General features: G+C 38.2%; 2 protein-coding genes across 2 annotated transcripts; one reads left to right on the top strand and one right to left on the bottom strand.

Annotated features, from left to right (window-relative positions):
- Positions 1-4665: 4665 nt before the first annotated feature.
- ccl25a (chemokine (C-C motif) ligand 25a) lies at positions 4666-7088 on the top strand. Its single transcript, XM_079173528.1, has 5 exons — positions 4666-4734; positions 5342-5427; positions 5691-5808; positions 6147-6243; positions 6435-7088. The coding sequence occupies exons 2-5, from the start codon at positions 5364-5366 to the stop codon at positions 6438-6440; spliced, it is 285 nt and encodes a 94-aa protein (XP_079029654.1). The 5' UTR covers positions 4666-4734; positions 5342-5363; the 3' UTR covers positions 6441-7088.
- A 3144-nt stretch (positions 7089-10232) lies between these two features.
- On the bottom strand, positions 10233-12714 carry LOC306706041 (serine/threonine-protein kinase NIM1-like; the record flags this gene model as incomplete). The annotated part of the gene is made up of 4 exons (XM_079172952.1): positions 12602-12714; positions 12206-12448; positions 11232-11500; positions 10233-10988 (listed from the first exon to the last, which is right to left on the bottom strand). Exons 1-4 carry the CDS (start codon positions 12669-12671, stop codon positions 10233-10235), a joined length of 1338 nt encoding a protein of 445 aa, XP_079029078.1. The 5' UTR covers positions 12672-12714.
- Between the last annotated feature and the right edge of the window lie 9430 nt (positions 12715-22144).

Raw genomic sequence — 22144 nt, 5'->3', positions numbered from 1 at the left:
CAAATATTAATCGTAGGTTAAACTGACATTAGGTTATACAAATCACAAATAGACAAATCTATACCAAAGTACTTTGTGGAAAAACCTTTGAAAAGTATCTTTTTAAGATAGTAACCTTATTCTATTCTATTACATGTCTAATGACATGGGGACTGGGAAGACACCACATCTTTAATAGTGACCTTGTGCGGCATAGTGGGTGTAACCAAAAAAGTCCTAAACTTAACATCCTGTCACAAAAGGATGTGCATCCTGTTACAGATGTAATTACACCGTCTCATGGCACCTTTAACATAACAGTGAAAATACTTTCGCCCTCTGCCGATACTGGGATTGCCTTTGCTGGTCATTTCTTTCTATGTGGTTTTGTTGGTGGTATCTGAAAAGTAATGGCTGGATTGTGATCAGTTGGCTGTCTACATTCATGCCCCCAAGAGGGTGAAACATTTTGATAGTCGAGACTTATCCTCACCTAAAACCATCTGGGTAAAGTTACACTTATCAAATCTCCTGAGCCTTTTGACAATGACATTGATATTTACATGTGCGTGCTACATGCAGGAGAAAAACTTCAGATCTTGCAACTCCTCTGACTTTTTCTTTGTCATCATCCCCCGCAGAAAATTCTTTTTTGAACCTTTACCCTTTTGTTCGCTTTCATTTTTCATTTTCTTGCACATTGCAGTTTACAAATGGACGGTTGCAAAAGAAGTACATGTTAAGTCAGTATCATTATTCAGTCTGCAGCATGTGAGACAACTCTCTCTTCAGCTCTAATGTAGTTTTTTTGCACTGTGTGCCAAAGTAATGTTTCTCTCACAATGATGAATGGCTTCTCAGAGACGTCTTCTTTCATGTGCATGCAAAACGACAGCAACAGTGAAGGGATAAAACAACATCTCACATTGTCTGTAAGGAATGTTGATGACAACACACTGTATCATGACACTGCCTGAGTCCAAATGCCTCAGGCAGTGGACCATCATCTCCTGACAAATATCTAACGCCATTAATCCATCAGGATTTTTCGAATACGCAATCACAACCAGGAATAGAGATAACCACAGCCAACTCTTTAGTGTTGTTTTTTTTGCAGGTTGCGGGTTGCTTTGCCAATGAACATTCAGATCTTTTTTCATTTTGTACTGTTATCAAACTCACACGTCTAGCAGGGAGCGAGACCAGAATCGCACAAAAAGACTGAGGCAATTTGTGAATAAATCACAGCAAACCAAATATATATAAAATGCTTCGATGATCGGGTGGAAACTGGGGTAGGAATAGGATATTCTCCGATTTTTTCTGTGTGACACAATGCACAATGTATTTCGGGAGTAGAAGTGTAGTAAACAACCAAAGTGAGCACCAGTATCCTGCAGGCCAAGGAAAAGAAAAATGAAACGCCTCATTGGGCTTTAGCAGTGTGTTTGGATGTGAGTGCGTATAAACAGTGAACAGAGCTATCCGATGTCCACTGAGGCACTAAAGGCTCATTAATATCTGTCGCAAAGCGTTCAACAAAAATCATTGTGAAACACACACTACGGCGTGCTTTCAGGAGTTAACAGGAAAGGCTTTGGGTGGATACGCGATATGGCAATGCTGACAAGTGTTTTTAATGCAAAGCTTTTTACCTGTCAGATCGCAATATGACTAAAGGAAGGTTACTCCATATCCGATTCTGGACAACAGATTTTTCATGCATCAGAGTCAAGCAATTCTGAGAGTACTGACAAGCGTGACTGAGCGAGTCAACAGGTTGTTACGTGGTGTATTGCCACAATTTTTGTGGTTCAAGTACAGACAGCAACCTACATTTACAACGGCTTCATTTGTCACACTGTACTCAACTCAATCTAATTGTATATAGTTTTTAAATTGTCAGGGAATAGTGATATCATACTAATAAATTCCAGGCATATGGGCCATTCATTTAAGCATTAATGACTTTAAAATGAAGTGACTAATGACTTGTTACTGCCTCTTTCCAGACAGCTGCAAGGGTCAAAACGGGTCTTTAATCATTTGTAATCGTCAGTTAAGGTGAACTTTAATGATTCTGAGATACAGCCTTTATGGTCTGATAAGACTTATTGTGTTCCATCTGTTGGGGACTTCCACACATAATTAAATGAGCAACAGCAACACGTTCACCTTTACACTGTACATCAAATAATGTTCTGCAAATGATATGCAGTGTATATGTTTTAAACTTTAAAAAAAAGCTAACCAGAGACAGTGAACACAATTTATCTCAGCATGAAAAGTAATGCACAAGAGATAAATAATGGATAAACAATAGAATAATAACTATTAAATAATGGTAGGATGTCATCTCTGTGCATGGCAGTCATGCTTCATATATCATCAAATGAAGCTTAGAAATGATTTCACAAGACATTTACAGGCTGAAAGTGTGACGCAGTCAGAGATGCATTTATTGTGAACTATTTTATCGTAGAATGCGTATATAAACAAAAATACTAATATTCAGGATGTCTCTAAAATGATATAGGAGTGCCCTCAATAAGCCAGGAATTAAAAGTGTGTTTTTTTTCTGCAATTTAAAAGTTTGATGTTTTTAACATCACATGTAAACTATTACTGTTTGACAAACATATTTTTGTATCTAAAACAGCCACTAACGGGAATCATGTTCTAATATTCACAGTATGAGAATCACATGTTAACTGTACAGTATTTGAAAATAGTGAAAACAGTAATTGAACTACGTTTAGATGGCACTTTTATCCAAACTTTTAGTCTGCCTCTCATTCACCCAATCGCTCACGTACAATACACGCTCACACACTCACACACCAGTGGCTGTAACCTACCCTGCCATGAGCCTTGAGGAAAAGAGGGCTGACATGTATTACGATGTCTGTATCCAAATGTATTTTAAGTAATATCAAATGTAGTACCTAATACTCTAATATCCACTGTAGAGGCATGTGTTTCGATGTTCTGTTATTTGTACATGCCTGAGAATGGACGTCTGAAGGCGGAGAAGGGGGTTTACTGCAGTGGTGTTGAATAGACAATGCAGTTGCACTGGGGCCCGTGGGGTGGGGGGCCTGGAGAGAGCAAGCCCTCTATCAACGTGTTGGGTTTCCAGCTTGGAAATACGCTTGTGTGTGCGCGTGCGTGCTTCACCGTGAAATGGGGCCCGTTGTTAATAATGCTATTTTGCCTTTTATATGTACAGTAGTACATAGTTGCACCTACAGGACTGTCTCAGAAAATTAGAATATTGTGATAAAGTTCTTTATTTTGTGTAATGCAATTAAAAAAACAAAAATGTCATGCATTCTGGATTCATTACAAATCAACTGAAATATTGCAAGCCTTTTATTCTTTTAATATTGCTGATTATGGCTTACAGCTTAAGAAAACTCAAATATCCTATCTCTAAATATTAGAATATCATGAAAAAGTATACTAGTAGGGTATTCAACTAATCACTTGAATCGTCTAATTAACTCGAAACACCTGCAAGGGTTTCCTGAGCCTTGAAAAACACTCAGCTTGGTTCAGTAAACTAAATCACACGTATGGGGATTATCACAATATTCTAATTTTCTGAGACAGTCCTGTATATGTAATCATGTGTTAAATGGGTATGTGGTGTATTTATGTGTTTGTGCATTTAGATGTATGAATGGAATGATTTGAAATGTCTGTGCATACTTTCCATAGTGAATATGCATATTCATATTCATGTGCTTATATAGATATATATATATATATATAGTGCATATGTTGTATTTCTTTAATTGTTACAATGATATGAAACGATATTTAGTGTTCCTTCCTTAATATCTACCCAGTTTGAGCAAAAACATATCAATCTAATCATAAAAAAGGACACACTGATATGAGTGTGTGCTTGTATTCAAAGAGAAACATGTCATTACAAGATGAAGATTCAAAATATCTGATCTGTTAACACACTTGAAACTATATAAAGCCAAGGATTTGGGAAGGATTGGCTTTAACGGTGGCATCTTAGCACAAACATTCAATTGTCTGTTATTCCATCCTTTGTGTTAAATGCTGTTCTTAAGTGCAAGGATTTACTCTGCAGACTTTTTTGGATAAGGGCTGAGAACAAGTTATGTAAGAATAATGTCTCTAAACACCTTCATTCAACAGCCATTGAGGAAGGCTGAGTATTTCTCAAAATATAACTGTCAGTGTGAGGAGAGTTAAAACCTTTAAGAGTTTAACAGGCCAGACTCCAATTACAACAACCACAGGCAACATAGGAGTTCATTCTATGGTAGGATATGTTTCCTATTTCTAAATCCCAAAGTATGACTAAAAAGACCTTCCACCCCCACATACATTCATGCTGAGAATTTCCAACTTCTTGAGAATTCTGGAGATGTTGTGAAATTGTGTTGTGAAAAAGTTCTGGCTGTAAATGCACTTGTTTGACTAAATTCACAAGTATCACAGTTCTCGTTCTACAAAAACCCTACATTAGGAGGTGCGCAAATGGTAAGACTAGTATTTGGTTTCAGCAACACATCATGAACTCTTTTGGGAGAAAAAGCATGACAAAAAAAAGCACATCAGTATTGGTTCAGGGAAAAAAAAGAAAGCTGAGACGAAGTACAAAGGTGAAGTGCGTTTATGGTAATATGATACCTGGCAGTCCTTTATAAGAGTGCCTCACCTTGCCTGCACAGACACAAGAAGACAGCAACACAATATATCTGGAGCTTTAACGTGAGTAGCTTTTAATCTTTAAATAGAAAGAGACACTGCTCTGTTATACTTTGGAGTTTCCTTAATATTTTGCAATGGTCATAAATATTCTAACAGATAAGATCCAGTAAGATTTAAAGAATTTGTAGCAGTTTTGTTTGGGTTATTTGACTTTATTTGACTTACTTTACAAGTAAAAGCGCACCTCACATCAAATCAACGTAAATGTGTTAGATTTATCCAAAAGGAACATTTTCATTTTCAATCAAATTCAAGGTAAGGGCACAGAATCAGGGAAGAGATGTGGATTCTTTTTTCAGCAGCATATCAAAACCAATGACATTTCATTTAGTTTATTGCCAAAAGATCAGTGTCAATGGGTGTCAACATTTCCTGTAATGTGTTTAACAACCAAGAGTTGTAGAGTTTAAAAACAAGTCACATTTGTTCGATACATGTACATGCACATATACACAAAGAGAACTAATATGAAATATTTGTGAAAGGTTCAAAGTTTTAAATGTGAGTAACAAAGACCCGGGAGGAGCTCGGGTGCAATAATCACAGAGTGATAAGGCTGATTGCAGGCAAACATTGTAATTCCTGGCATCCTTCTGGCTTCTTTCAGTGCTGCAACAACAGACCACACCATGCGGTTCAACACGATGTTCTTTCTGCTGATCCTATCTTGTCTCGGTCTTGCACTGGCACAAAGTAAGACACTGTCAAAGCTGGCTTCTGGAATTAATGTCCCATTGATGACATTTAATACACAGCAAAGATAAAAAAAGAAGGCCAATGAGACAGGTTTATTGCCTCAGTAAGGGTGTGGGCAGATGTGGCCTCATTGTGCAATATTGCCCTGTTCAGGACCTTTAGTATTTTATTACCTTTTGATTGATTTATTTGACTATGTTGTACACATAATATTATACTGTGGGTTCTGACTTTACTGCACTGGATTTCTTATACTTCAGCGACCTATGAAGACTGCTGTTTTAAGTATGTGAAAACAATGAGCCGGCGCACTCAAAGACACGCAGTGGAGTACAGAAAGCAAGTGGTAGATGGAGGCTGCAACATCCCTGCTGTAATGTAAGTACACATGCATAGATGATGAGGAGATCCACTGTAAAACTGAACTGACTTTAAGTGCCTAAACTTACATTGTTCTCTCATTACTACTCAAAATAAACGTCTTATCAACTATTGCATCTTTTTATAGTGTTGGTCATTGTTGCTTTTTATTTATATATATATATATATATTTTATAATTCCACACATTTGTTTCACTACTTGTGTACATAACAGTCCTGTCTATTATTTACCTTTACCTGTCTGTAGAGAGAGATGCAGAGAAACCAGAGTCAAATTCCTTGTAAGTGCGCACATGGGCCAGTAAAGCTGATTCTGATTATTAATTATCCTCTAGCTTCACCATGAAGAGGGGGCTTGAGCTGTGCGCTGACCCCAAAGAGAAATGGGTTAGAGCACTGATAAAGAAGATTCAACACAAGAAAACCAAGAAGGTGGGTGATACCTCAAAGTGTTTGCGCTGTAAAACTGTCCATCAAATCAAGTCATGTCTGTCCATATTTAATCCCTAACAAAAGATTCTGAAAAACTCCGCCAGTGCAGTATATATATATTACCGGTTTCCTATGGATATCATCATTTTTTATTGTAGTAATATTCAAATGGATGTCTTTGCTCTTCACAGCACTAACGGCCGTACAGAAGCTGAGGGCAATCAGCCTGAGTCAATGGCCCCAAGCCATCTTTCATCTATCTGCCAAATCCTATCATTGAGCAACGCACGGTTTCATGGAGGTTTTATGGTGTCTTACTGGTAGGCAGTCGACATGGTTGGACAAGGAAACCTTGTAGCATTACTTTTGCTTTCACTCTTCACTAAGATAAAGGTCAAAGCTTGGGTAGAAACACAACAGCACTCTGTGGTACAGGAATGAACTGCTGATGCCAACTGGCCACTACATAAATACATAAATGCCTTCCATAGCATGGCTGCTTCAATGCAATATTTGTGACTGTTTTTCTTGCCTTTTAAGACACAAGGTATTCAATAAGCTGTTTAATTAATGGTGATAGAGTGTAAATGATAATATTAGATATGTATGTAACATTTGGAGTATATCTGGCATGATGTGTCTAAATGTCCATCAAATTGTTTATTTGCAGACACAAATTGTTAAATATAAATGTCTTCTGAAATGTGTGTCATAGAAATAGAGAACTCTTATCTTAATATGTTTAAAATATGTTAAACGTCTGTCTTTTCGTACATTTTTTGTATAGGTTTTATTATATGTTCCCATAAATGCATTATAACAATAAACTTGCTTATCGCTTCCCACTGTTTTCCTCTTTGACCACTTTTGCATTTTCACACTATATTTACTAAAACAGGGAACGTTATGTAAAGACAAAGAGAGGAAAGGGGACGCCCCATTCCAGTTCTTGCTCAAACAAGTTTTAATTTTGTGAGGAAAATACTCCTGAAAAATGAACGGTGTATACAAAGTTCAAGAACATATATGTAGTATGAACCCGAGGCATACAGCTTTAATAATCTAAAAGTTTACCTTAAATCATGAGCTCCTTAAAATGAAACACGCATATTCTATAAGGCTGCTATAAAGTATAATTCTCATCATCACCTGATGTTGCCATCATTAAATGTACTTTATGCTGACAGTATTTTACTTGACAAATGTTAAAACACAATTTTAATATGACACAGTTATATGTAACAAGTAGATACATAGAACAGATAATCTGAATGTGAGATGCTTTTAAAATGTCGTTGAGATGCTACAATAATTTCACACTGTTTACCTTCAAGATGCATACAGTCTTACTGTATATATCTGTTTGCTCCCCATTTTCATGTTTTTCTTATCCAATCTTGTCTTGAAACAATTAACTTCCCGGCTATTTGAATTTGCTTTGTACAGGATGCACAGGCAATTAAATCAAACAATTAACAAACTAAAAATCCCCAGATGTAAGCAGAAATATCTGCAGGAATAAATCAGACACAGATGAAGCTTTAATGAGTATGAATGTGTTGTGCTGATTTACAACCAGCAGTATGTGATCCGACATGGTGCTGGATTCACTCATTGATCTACGTGTGTTACTCTCTCATCTCCATGGGCATCCACAAGAACTGCTGGGACATGCAGCTGATAAAATCTCACTATGAGTAACGCAGTGTGTTTGACTGCACTGTCTGCAGTAATGTATGACTTCCACACAGTTTGCCCCGCAGAGGCTTCGTCTTGCAAACTGCTTGTGCCTTAATAGCAACATTATCAGACAATACAAGCCTTGGCACAACGGTGTATTAATTATCCAATGTTTGTTGATTAAAAGAAACGTGAGAACACATTATCTTGACTAATGTACACATGAATGAGAGGTGAGAGTGACACAAAGTTTTCAATCAACATTGAAAACGAAAGAATCCTCCACACACGCAGGTGCAGTATTTGTTTGAATAGGCTGCCAACATTGCCTAAAGGGAACAGTGATAGATAACCTGACAAACACATAATAATTATCATGACATTAATAGCACATCAAATATTGATGGACATTCAAAATTGCATAGGGTATGACTAATAGATGCACCACTTCCAGAGGTCAAAGAATTGGTGCATCTTGGGTTGCAGCATGAAAAGGATTTTGGTGCTGAGGCTTTCGCTTCTTCTTGTTTATATCACAACAATGCTGACAGTTGTGCTGCACTTTTTGCTTTTGCATGCTGAGGCAGAGAGAATTGGCTGGTTGGCATCGGGATCAGCCTTCTTTTATCAAGGGGAAGATACTAGGAACATAAAACATGAGACAGGGAAACAATATGTGGAGAAATTACTTTACACTAAAACAAATGTGATGAATAGCAGGAAATAGGATGATGAAGCACATGTAGACCAGAAAGCAAACATAAATTATGAAAAGTCATGGCAGAGACTTGTTTCCAAATGTTGTATCTCTGCCATCTTCATAACTTAGAAGGCTATAAAATTCATGTTAACAGAAGTCTGGGCAAGTTTGGTGTGAAAGACTTGGAACTAAATCATGAGTTCTGAGTGTACAAAGAGCACCAAGAAAGAAAGAAAGATGAAAGCAGTTGTAAAGCATTGCACACCACTAAGTCATTTGAAAATGACATCATGTGTAGCCATATTTTACAGTGATCAAATTTGTACTGTGTTTGCAGGATCATCGATCATCGATCATGCTAACATGTGACGTAGTGAGTTGTTTGCCGTTCTTAAAGGTCAGTAAAATTCAAAGTTGACTTCAGTTTATTATGGCTTTCAAGAGGTGAGATCAAATTAAGATATTTACATTTTTACACCTTTTGTACTATTTCAATAAAATAAAAAATACTGTACATATGAAATATAATGAGGTATGAGTGTAAAAGTAAAAATGACCTAATTTAATCGCTAACTCCACATCGTCCTTTGTACAAATATCTCTCGGTACATTTATGGGGAAATTCTGTATTTTTATGTCTACAGTATTTATCAGTTATTTTCTTTGAAATAAACAGGTAAGAAAGAAGAATGAAATCTCAATGGATCCCATTGTATTATTGTTTAAAAATACAATATCTAGCACAGAAACACAAGTAATCTAGTTCATATTTAATGTGTTTATTGAAAGGATATTGTTCTAGTCCATTTTGCCCATCGTTCGTCTCTAAAGTATTTTCTGCTCAGAATTTATGGAAATATATTACTAAGAGTTCTAAAAGATAAATAAGTGAGGTTGCAGGAAAATGAAGAAAAACCCCCTGAAAAAATAGTAGTAGTAATACAAATAATTATAATTATAATAATCTGTGTATATATGTATACATACATTTTATTTTCAATATAAAATATATTTAAAAAATATACCAGTGCTATCTATCACTTACCTTTTTTCTGATTAGTATTGTACTCATTTATAATAAACATGGTTTTGACGTTTCCACGTCCCTTTGCTGTACTGAAATAGGAATCTCTGGGTCATTGTCAGCCCTCATTTGCAATTTATTTCATGCTCAGTCGGTTTAATTGCAGCTCACTCTATACAAACTTTGGATGTTATCTTTGTGGACAGTGCCAAACATGATCACAGAGTTTGCCGTTAGGTCTACACTTTCAATCACAGCGACCTGCATTAGTGTGACAGCAGATCTTTTGTCAACATGATACTTTCATGTCATGAGAGATATTCAATATCAGATTCTGTCCATTTATCTCTGCTAAAACAAGAGATACACTGTTGAAGGGTCCAAACTATGAGTCACAACTAAAATAAAAACTAATTGAAACCAAAACCTTGGTCAGGAGGAAATTAGCTTAGCTTATATAAAGACTGGAAGACGGGGTAAACAGCTAGCCTGGCTCACTAAAAAGCTCCAAAAATACACAATACAATACAGCCAGTAAGGAAAATAAGCACATTTCCCAATATGTTGAACTATTGAGAAACTAAACTACATGATGATACAGACCACAGATTGGCGTTTGTTTAAGCGGCCATCTGAGCCTGCCCTCCATGTGAGTCTGTTCTGGGACTCTTTGGTGCAAGTCTGGCTGTAGCCCACAGCCTCCACAGTCCTCCTCTTTTGGATACGGTGCAGCAAAATCCGGTAAGTACCATTGATGGGGCTTTTCAAGTCTAGGCTGCTGTTGAGGACTTGGACCTTAGTAATGCCAAGATCCTCCAGCGCTGCCTTCACATTCAGTTCATCTGCACTGAGGATGTGGGAAGGTTCGACCAGGTGGTAGGGTGTGGGGCTACAAGCCAGGTAGGCCTCGGGGCATTCAATACCTCTCATCCAGTCACTGTCCATGATGTGTTCCACAGTGAGGCGATCCACAGGAACCGGCCTCAGGAGGCCCGCAATGACCTCCTTGCATGATCCGGGTACATAGGGAGGAATGGCATAGGAGCCCTGCAGGATACAACGCCTAAGCCTGCCTGTGTTTGCAGCTTTGAATGGCATTGTGGCAGTCACCATGAAGTAAAGCAAGATACCCAGCGCCCACATATCGGCATATTGACCAATGTAACCTTTCTCTTTGAACAGCTCAGGGGCTGTATAAGGTGGAGAGCCACAGAATGTGTGAAGGACGTCGCTGGGGCAGCAGAACGTGCTGAAACCAAAGTCACCCACTTTAATGCAGTAGGTGTTGGTGTAGAAGACATTCTCTGCCTTCAGGTCCCTGTGGACGATATTATTATCATGCTGGGGAAAAAAGAAAAGAGAGAAATGTTTGAGGCATTACACATTTAATCAGCTCTTCTGCACAGTTGGTTTAAGGTACGGGAGCCTTTATTCTCTAGTGTTATAAATGCCTGTTATCATTATTCTACAGCTCTATAATATTAGGTATATCTTCTAGAAACGTATCTTAAATGGTTGGCCAAGGAATTTTACAACAAAATGCACTGCTCACAGCCTGCACCTAAAGACCAGCTGGTGACTTACCATATGTTTGACTGCAGACACAACCTGAGAAAACACAAGCTTGCTGTTCATGTCTGAAAGGCGCCCCCTGGTGCTGATACGGGAGAACAGCTCTCCTCCGCTGGCATACTCCATCACCAGGTAAAGCCTCTTGAATGTCTCCACCACCTCATACAGGCGGACGATATTTGGGTGAGCCAGCTTCTCCATGCAAGAGATTTCTGAGGCAAAAGGCGTCTGTGATCGCTTGCCCAGACGCACTTTATCCAGGATTTTTACTGCCACTCTTTCTATCAGATGACGACAGATAAGGGCAATGAGGTCACAAGGAACACACACACTTTATTTGTTTCTAGGCTTTTTCTATCAATCAATCTTCCTTATGTTATGAAGTGTTGCTTCTCCTTTTTGCTTTGATCTACGGCTTTTTATTAATTCCTACTGCTGTCTGCCTTTCAGCGTCATCGTCTTGTTGCACACAAGCTGCTGGCTGTGAGAACTGACGACAGTAGGCTGGTTGGTGAGATGTCCTCTGACAGCCGGAATGACCCAAACTGGTTTTAATTTGAGCTGAGCTGACTGAAGTCTCTTCCATGAAATTAATCTGGATGACTGCACATTCATTTTTTCATTCAACAGAGTTTCCAACTAAAATGTATATCGGGTAACAAATTTCACAGATACTTACAATTCCTTTTAATGATTCTTAAATGGAAAATATTATTTAACATAAGACAAATCTCTCATAAAATAACATGAAAACTCGATGAAAAAGTACTTAACACTAATGGAAGTGACAGATTATCTGAAACAGTTATATTTAGGTAAACTAACATGACCCACTTTTATTGGCAGTGTTTGCAGTGGTGCTTCAGATGTTTTACCTGGGAGAGATATGAGAAGTCAGACCAAATTATCTTTACTTTGACACATTTATGGCAATAACTCTGGGACACATGCACTTTATTGGCATCAGCATGCACCCAGCATCTCACCTTTGGTCAGGTCATGTATCCCCAATCTAACCTGGGAGAAGTTTCCGGAGCCGATCTCTCCTCTCAGCTTGTAAAGCCCCACCCGCCGTCCAAATGTCAGATCGTTAATCACGCTCTCTGAATGGGTCAAATCATGAAAAGCTTTCCCAAACGCAGTGAGCTGCATCAACTCCTCCTCCACTGTCGCCTTTGGGGACATCAGCGTGATCTCCTCCTGACGTGGAGTTGTCTTTAATTGAGCCCCTGAGAAGGAGAAAAGAATCAAGGGATGCAACAGAAACGTGTATTAAGAGGCTTGAACATATTATTTACTGCATCTTAATGCCTTAAATATAAATAAGTCTAGCTAAATAATAAAATATTACAATTTCAATTTAGCAGTGTGTTTGTACTCACTTTTCTTCCCTTTTATGTTCTTCTTACTCCTTTCTGTTTCAGTGGCATTATTTCTGCTGTTCAAATACATGATTTGTATCCCAGAAGGCACTCTGTTTTCTTTCGTAATCCGATTTTAGAAAACAAAAAATGTGGTAAATTACAGAGAGAAAAGAAATCCCGAAACAAAAAAGTGATCAGAAATTATTCAAAACCATCTGCATGCATCATGAATAATGCCCTATAGGTGTTCCTCAGATAGCCATCTGTACCACTGCTCTCTTTCGCCTGCTGTCTTCCTATGCTGCTGTATTGTCTCCTGCTGTATAATCCAAGTATAGACTACTGCATGACGCCCTGTAATCCAAGTGTTGGACTCCTCCCAGACAGACAGACAGACAGACAGACAGGCTTTACAGCGGCTTCTTTAAGGCCCAGAGATGAACATACCGCCTGATGCATTTGCTTGATCAGGATTATTTCTACAATACATATGACCATCATTATTACACTGTTAGGGGTCAAGTGAATGAGGAAAGGTTATAAAGTGCAGTTAAAGTGGTTCAGTTTCCTGTGGTCGGAACATTTAATGAAGACTCACTGTAAATCACTTTTACATTATAAATAAATGTTTAACCAGCCACGACTGGATGTACAGTCTTATCTTTTTTTATTTTTGGGCTGCACAAATACTTCAATTCAATAATTCAATTCAATTCAATTCAATTTATTTCTTTAGCCTAAAATCACAAGTCACAAACTCTCCAATAAACCCCTTTAACGGGGGAAAAAGGAAGAAACCTTTGCGAGAACAACATATGAGGGGTCCCTCTCCCAGGATGGACAGAAGGGCAATAAATAGCATGTGTACAGAATGAACAACTTAATAGAATTACAACACATTCAATGCATATGATATAAATAATTGGGATGAGAGTGGTAAGCAGAATAATGATGGAAAAATTACGACTCCTAAAAATAACAGCAGCAGTGGATATAATAGAATAATATCGATAATAAAAGCATTAATGGTAGCAGTAATAGAAATGTAACTAATAATAACTATAAACCATTCATATTCCCCTTTTCCCGGCAAATCAAAACAACAAATTTGACTTTACCCTAACAACCTCAACAAAAAGCTGAAGGAAGATTGTAGCCGTCTGACCCTTCTACACAGTTACACAGTGAGCCAGACACTGACCAGACAGACACAAGGTCACACCGTCTGCACAGTCATCCTGATGAATGTCTGTTACTCGTCACTCCCGTCAACCTCTGCCACCCAGACTGGACACAGCGCTCATCTAACAGTCATCATACATAAGCTGCATGTCTACGTCACAAGCGACTCAGTATAATCCAATCACCGCCTCAGTGATCATCTCAATGTTGGAGGATTGTTGGGATTGTATTGAGGAAAGGTTTACTGTAGTTGGGTGAGAGGCTGCATTCACACAGGTATGTTTATAATAGAGGGGGCATTTTCTTTTTTTTCAGGACAAAAAACACTATATCACTGCTAGGTTATGAAAAACTTGATTCTTAAAAGACAAGAAGAAGCCACTTACTAGGCTACGGTAATTCTTGACCTTTGAAACAGCAATTGGCAAAACAATCTCACCACAATTGTCCATTAAAAACTGTTCTGGAGCTTTCAGTTGTATCACACAATCTTCCTCAACACAGGAATTTTCCATTTTTAAAGTCCTTAAATTTCTATGTCAACTGGGCAAACTTTATTGTAAAACGTTGTGTGACACAATCGAAAGCTCCAGAAATAACACAGCATTTCTTTTTATTAATTAACTTACAACGTTTAGGTTTGGTTATGAGTTTTAAACTTGTTTACCTCTGACCCCTGATGACAGTAGTGAATTCATATTAAAAAATGTACCGTATTTCACATCTTACAAAACAAACCACACAGTTATGGATCATTTCAATAATATTACAGTTTTGTGGACCGCCCTCCGCTCATTAAGTGCCCCTTAATTTTGAAAAACAACAACAACAAAACATTTTTATAGTTTTTTGACAATATGTCATATCATCTACATGATTAAATCAAGTAATCACGACGACTTAATCCGGGTTTTACCGGAATTATGATTCATTACAATAAGATTTGTTGTAATTTAATGAAAGGAATCAACAGTTGAAACTGCTGTTGGTGTCACCTTAATCAAGGTGTCTGAGTGCTGATTGCTATCTGAACGATGATCCGTTGATCCCGGGGCAAATGAGGGGATCATATCAACACTTCAAAGAAGGACTAACACCTTATTAAGACATGAATGGAGAATCAGTATAATGCCAACATTATAACATGGCTAAATGTCTTCCTGTGCTTTAAAAAAAACAACCTTTTAGAATGTAATGGGATATGTCTGAAAAAGGAACAGAACAGAATATCTAGGTTGCCCTTTTTAGATGAATTTACTTGCAGTGTATTCTGGGCCTTTTTGCTAGTTAACTATGTTCTTAGTTAAGTTTCCATTTTAATTTATGAATCTTATATTTAAACAGAGATTGACTTTGTCTGAAAAAAAGTACGTTATTTTAATTTAATCTTGGCTCTTTCCTCTGCAGAGGAAAAAGAAGCAGAGATTTTAAGGGCAGCTCTGAAAGGTCTGGCCATTTGGTGTCATGTTGAATAAACACAAAGGTGCTGGAGAATTCTGAAGGGGAGGCTCAGGCCCCCACGCTGATCCTGTTTATGTGTTTGGGCCAGGTTTTGTTTTAAGTCAGAGGTGCTAAACACCTTCCCCCTGAGATAAAAGATGATTAATGCCTTTGAATGAGCGACGCTTTAATGGCTCAAGGCTACTTAAGCCCTTCATTAGGGTGAGCTCGGGCCGGTCGACACACTCGAGCCACTGGGTCCCTCGCGGCAGAAACAGAAAAACTGAAGAGATTTCCTTTGAAGTGGGCCCTGCTTGTAAGAACTCCATGCCACAAGGCATTCAGCATGGAAATTTGATTAGCTCTCACTTTTTTTTGACCCCACACCACATTGAGAGCTGGTTTTCAGGTGACATTTGGGGCTGAAGCTTGATCCCATATAAATATCAGAGGAATCAGTGAGCAGAGGGACACTCAGTATTTGGCAGCTGAGGAGCAGATTGGGACTAGAGCCATGGATGTATCCGGGCCATTTCTTCTCCTCCTGTGTGCCCTCCACCTGACCTGTAAGTACTGTTTGCACTTTTCTCTACTGCTGTTGTGACATGTAAAGAATCAGCTTTTCACTAACTGGACAGACACAGATTTGCTCAAATATACGTATCCCTTATGATATGACTGTAAACATGAGTGTAGCAGAGGGAGTGATGCTGCACCCGAGGAGGGGTCCATCCACTTTCCATTTCACTAAATATTAACTATTTTTTCATGCAAATCTAAAACAAAAAAGTGTCCAGGTCAATAATAGTAATGCATATAAGTTTTTTTTTTAAATAAATGAATAGTGTGTTTATATGTCTGTCTGGGCTTAAATAACGGACAATTAATGCATTTCATTAAAAAACCCAAACACCTTGAGGAACATGGATCCTGCACTATTGAGTTTTACTTGGATATTTTGGATTTGAATTAGCTCATTTTGGAAAATATAATGTTTTAAATAATCTTTAAGAAAAATGATGCTTACTCTACAACAACTATAACGCCAACAGTGTTAACGCCCTGATGTTTTGTGTTATGTTTTCTAGTGACTGTAGTGTTGAGCAAACACATAGATCACAGAAGCCTGTTCACACAGAGACTGTGCTGCAGAAGACAGAGCCACTTTGTCTACATCGGACAAGGTAAAGCACCACTTCATGTCCTACATCAGTACAATGTATGTTTTAATTTGCCATAGTTCCCTAACAGAAGCCAAATAATGATTTTTCAAACGAACGGGGAAATTCAAATGCAACCGAGACTAAAACTTTTTCTAAAGTAATAATCTTTGAGATAATAATTCACATACAATCTATTATGTGTGTGTCTCTCTCTCTCTCCACAGACATCTCTGAGAGTCCTGTCAGTGTCGATGTGGGAATGTGCAGGTCGCATTGCGGGGGAGCGTCCAGGCCATCACATGAAGCAGGACAGCAGGAATACTCCAAACATTCCTCAATGCTGGAATTTCTTAGGAGCAAGAAAGTAAGTGAAGTTTCCCCTCACGAGCCACAAGGGCGCGCTGTAACTTTGTGATTGTCGTCAGGGTTGTCCTGCTCAATTTCCAATAGAAAATATACTTGATAGGGTAAATAAAGTTATAACGGAAGCGTCACGAATCACTTACGTTAATTATTAAAAGCGTATTAAAATTCTAAGATTAGCATAAGGGGGCAACTCTGCATGAACCAAACAATAAAACCATTTCGTAAACTACACGTGTAAAAACACTCAAACGAAGTAGCGCCACTAAAATGATGCACACAGAAATATGCTGTGACATGTCTGACCCGAACAAACTCTCAACCCTTACAAAAGACGAGGACGCGCGGACCTGCCTCTCCAGACAGCCCGGAGCCGCTGAACCAGCTGCCCTCCTGCGGGATGAACCAGGTGTGTGAGCCGACCAGCATGCGTGTGGACCGGGTGCTTCTGTTAGAGGGACCCCGAGAGGTGGAGGTCATCGAGGGGTGCCAATGTGAGATCAAGCTGACTCTGTGCATCAGGGTCCCCGCACTGAGGACGTACCACTACGAGACGCCGTATGAGACGGTCGTCGACGTGGGAGGATGCTCCCGGTCCAAGGGCTCACCAGGTGTGTGTCTGTGTGTCTGTATGTGTATGTGTGTGTGTGTGTGTGTGTATGTGTACCTGTCTAACAACAATCAAAACAGGAAAAGGGGCTCAACCAAGCAGTGAGCAGCTAATCAAATGAAAAACATTACTGAAAACGAATGAAAAGTTCTTACTACAGACAGAAAAATGGTCGATTAACCTATTTAAAACAAATGTGGATACAAACTATACAGGAACACATCAAACCAAGTCAAGGGGAAATTTAGGAACGAGAGTTTTTATGCTTTCTCTCAATTTAGATCAAATTAACTTGACCTTTTTATTTTATTGCACATCAACATATAGGGGGCAGTGTCACTGTGTTAATGTATTATATGTTTTGGGGCTAAGAATGAAATTATAACAGCAACAGTTATAATGATATTCACTGCAGGCCCATTGTGAAAGCAGCACTACACTGCTAGCATTAGATTCACCACTTCTTATTATGCTGATAAAAATTAAACCGTACCTTACCTTTTGGCCATTTCTAGATTGTGACTAAATGTAATGCATGAGTTTGATTCAGTAATGAAATATCTTTATTATTGTAGGTCTCTTTTCCAAATCTTACTGATATACACTATTCTCTAACAGAACCAGAACAAAACACAACTCATGGCGTTGATGTCTAAGACGCATTGATCAGAGTCACAAAGCTAATCCTGTGTTATATATGTTGCTCGTCTGTTTATTTTCCTTTGGATCACAGATTATAACGCAGCTATTGCTGCTGCTCATAAACCACTTTTCCTTTTTTAATCCTCCACAGAGGGATTCTCCTGTGTCCCCACTAAGTTTGACTCAGCCTTGGTGGAAACCCCCAACAAAGCGGACCTCATCCGGACAGTGGCAGCCTGTGAGCTGAAGGAAAGCTGCTACAGGGTTCCATACGTGGAGTATTACTATGAAACAGTCCACCATGCAGATGGAGTTAAAGAGGAGAGGCTCAAAGTAGGTGTTCATTCTGATTTATCACCACAACTTTTTGTTCTTGTTCTTGTTCATCCACAACAAAAAATGTGTCTGAATTCAACTTTATATTTGTATCCAGCCTTTCAAAATATCTTTCATCTCTTCTTTGATCAGCATGGCATACTTAACACTAGAAGAGTGATACATTTGTGATGCCAGTTTCACACTCTCACTTTTGTAGCAAAGTTGAGAGGAAACAGGGGTCCCGTTAGGTGCCAGACAGTAAGAAGTATTGTTATTCATCAGACACTTGTGTGGAAGACAGCACTTAATTAAGCTAATCCACTGGCCAGGCTGGACTGCAGGATAGGTTGCATGCTTATTCATAAGACAATACACATGCTAGACTGGCAGATTTCAGTTGTAGTTCAACTTTATTCAGGGAAACAAAATCAAAACCTGATTTAAACAACTTTGTTGACCATGTTAAAAATAAAGATTTAGACTCATTATTCTTTCTCAAACTTTTAGCATTCACAAAAGCCCCACTTTGATGCACTTACTACAAAGTTCATCCTCAACCCTCACAAAGATCAAAATAATTCAATGAAATGATCAGACTTTACATGATGAATAATTAGATTTAAGTTGACACAGTTGGTCATATGCTGTTCCTCAGCTCCAAAGGTGCGAGCGCAGTGCAAACACAAATGGCTCCTGCAGGTGTCGAATCAGAGCAGTTAAAATCCTAAACAGCAGCTGGGCTCCAACTCAACTGGGTCAATATTTGTGACCAGCTGTGAGCTGATTGCCCTCTCTCTGTGTTGCTAATTTTCCACAGGAAATAGATGTGGGCAGATGTTTGGGAGGCTGCACTACAGGAAACCGATGCCTTCTCAGGTAAGCATGAACACAGCTGCTACACACACCCACAACCACACGTCCTCTGCCTCTCTTGTAACAATTGCCTGTGAGTTTTGACACTTTCTGCACTCAGCATGTTGTCCCCGATTAATTCCCTCACCATATGTCCCCCTGTCAGAAATCCCAGACTTGTAACAGTGTGCGATAAGAGGTTGATTTGTTTGTACTATTTTTGCTCCTCTGTTCATAAAATAAAGTAAAATGATATGATGAAGGAAATAGATGGTACATTAGGAATGTGAACCTCTTATTCTTTTTATTTAAGTACGATAAACTGATATTTTACAGTTAAAGTAACCCCATCACATGTCAACATGTTGCAGCACTGGAATGAAGCTATACGTTGTTTACTCTGAGTGAAATATTCAAAAGCAAGACCAAAGATGTTTTACGGCTTCACCATTATATCAAGTTTAAATATTCTTCATATAATGTGCCTTTTTAGACACATTTTCTCTATATTCCCCCTAACATGTTTTTTATCTTTTTAAAACGTTGGTCTTGCAACTATAATTTAAAATAAAGCAAAGCGTGAGTTTGTTATCACTGCCCCAACAGCAGGTCATTCTGGTTTAATAAGAGGTTAATGCATGGAATTCATGTTGTGTATTGTACAGTTGTAAACCCTTTATATCAGCAGTTTATTAATCAGACTCACAATACCGTCATTAAAAGCGTAAGCAGGATTTATTGTAGTTAAATTGGACAATAAAAAGTTCCAAAATGTCACTGTACAAACATGATCAATCATAACAATTAAAGCACCTCACATACTAAAGTTAACTGTCACTGTGTCAATAGACATATCAACAGGTGACTAGTAGTTCTCTTGAATACCTATGAATACAGTTATTGTAAGTCATTTTGGATAAAAGTGTCTGCTTAATGACTGTAATGTAACAGGAGGCCAAATGTAGATAACTAACAAAGTGATTTTAAAGTTCTTTCGATTTTCTTTTGCAGGAGTCAGTCTGATCCTGCAATCTGCCACTTATGGGCTGAAAGACAGTCCAGCTCCTGCGCTCCGCAGGGCTACGAGAGCCACAGCTTCCTCAACCAGCATGGTCAGATACGCACCGTCCTCTCCATCACTTCCTGTCTTTGCCAAAACTGAATACGGCGCCCTCTACTGGAAAAACAACTTCCAATCTCTTCTCATGAGAAGTTATAATTCACAGCCCGTTGATGACCCCACCACTACTATAACATTTGTTTAAGAATTTGCTTCCCTAAAGTATTATTGTATTATATGTAATATATGTAAAAATGATAATTTTGTAAATAAATTTAATACAACAATGTGTGAGGACTTGTCATGGGACCATGAACAAAACATGTTTTACTAAACTGCTAATAAAACTTAAACATTTTTGGAAAGGCACAATCCGAAGCAAAGCAAATTCGAATGACATTCAAGACATTCGAACACAGAGTATATTCAATGTGTAGCCCTATTCTAAATGATTATAAAAAACGTATTTAGTATAAAAACGTCATAAACTTTTATTTGAGTTCAGAAAACAAGTTAACATAACGTATTGGGAGGCCTGACAGACAGTAATTTTGACTTTAAGACAATCTATGAATCAATGAAATCTGAAATTGATCTAAATAAGTATCAGAGTCTAAAGTTTCAGAGAGACAAAATTAGACTTCGAAGAATCACTGGAAAGGAGCACATGAAAAGCTAAGCAATTTCGCAAACGTGCCTTTGAAAGAAAACACGTGCAGGTAGTAAATAGCTCCTTATTTGATATGAACGTGTGAAACAACTCTTTTGTGTTTTTTTCTGTCACACTATAAGGGGTTTTATGACTTGCTTACAGGGTGTGATGTAGAAACTTAGATCTTAGATCTCTTAAATGTTTATTACAGTGGGGGAAACGTACTTTTTTCATTGTCAACCTGTCTTTTACTCGTGCGTAATTGTGCGTAAAGTTCAAAGTAACCAAATGGCACAGTTAGCCAGTTTCCTAGGAAGGGATTGAGTTGGCTTTGATGAATGAATAAAATATAACCTAGTTTAAAGAACACCTAACATTTAAAAAATGTTTTACATAGTTAATATATATCTATATCTATCTATCTATCTATCTATCTATATATATATATATATAGATAGATATATATATATATATATCAAATATCAAAATTATTGTATTGATTTATTACAGAAAAGTGTATTTCTTATGGGGAAAATTAGAGAAATTGCTGGAAATTACAGTCATCTTTTCAGCACCACATCCATTTAGCCATAACAGGAGGTCAGTCCAGTTGATTTTTTTTAAACCACAAAACTGCTTGTTTTTGGTGATTATCCAGCTGTAACTGGATAAGTAGTTTATGTAAATCTCGCGACGTGTAGCCAGCGACACCCGTCTCTTTATCGAAGTAATTGGTTTCCACCAAAGACACTGTGACCATTATTATAAATTGATGGATTCATTTAGGAGCAGTTAACCTCCCATGGTGAGTACACTTCCTCAACAGATCAGCTCCAAGTGGATTCTGTTCATATTCGTTACATTCCTCCTCTATAACATGGAACATCACAGAGGAAATATATTCCACAACAACAACAACAACAACAGCAGCACTGGTCAATAAGTATCAAGCTTTTTCAAAGGCTGAAATTAGTTTATTTGAGCGTTTATTGCCAGACGTGGAGACAATGGGCTCGAGTAAAATCTACAATCGGGTTCACACCTTGTTTACGCCGCCATTAGTCTCCCTTTACATTCGCTGATTGGTGATTTACATTTGCGACTAAATAGCATCTTTACTGCTGTTTACCAAGGCTTTGGGGGCACTGAAGAGTGAAGGGGAGCATTTGATATAAAAAGTCGAGCTTCCAGGACCCTGCAGTCACTCGTACTCCAAGTTGCTGGCCGGTTGTGTGGTCCGAGGACACCGACGCACAAGGGATCTACTCAACTTTTAGAC

The sequence above is a fragment of the Pholis gunnellus genome, assembly GCF_910591455.1.
Source record: "Pholis gunnellus genome assembly, chromosome: 14".
In the NCBI taxonomy this organism is placed as follows: Eukaryota; Metazoa; Chordata; class Actinopteri; order Perciformes; family Pholidae; genus Pholis; species Pholis gunnellus.
The sequence above is the reverse complement of the archived record's forward strand: the minus strand, read 5'-3'. Positions and strand labels throughout refer to the sequence as shown.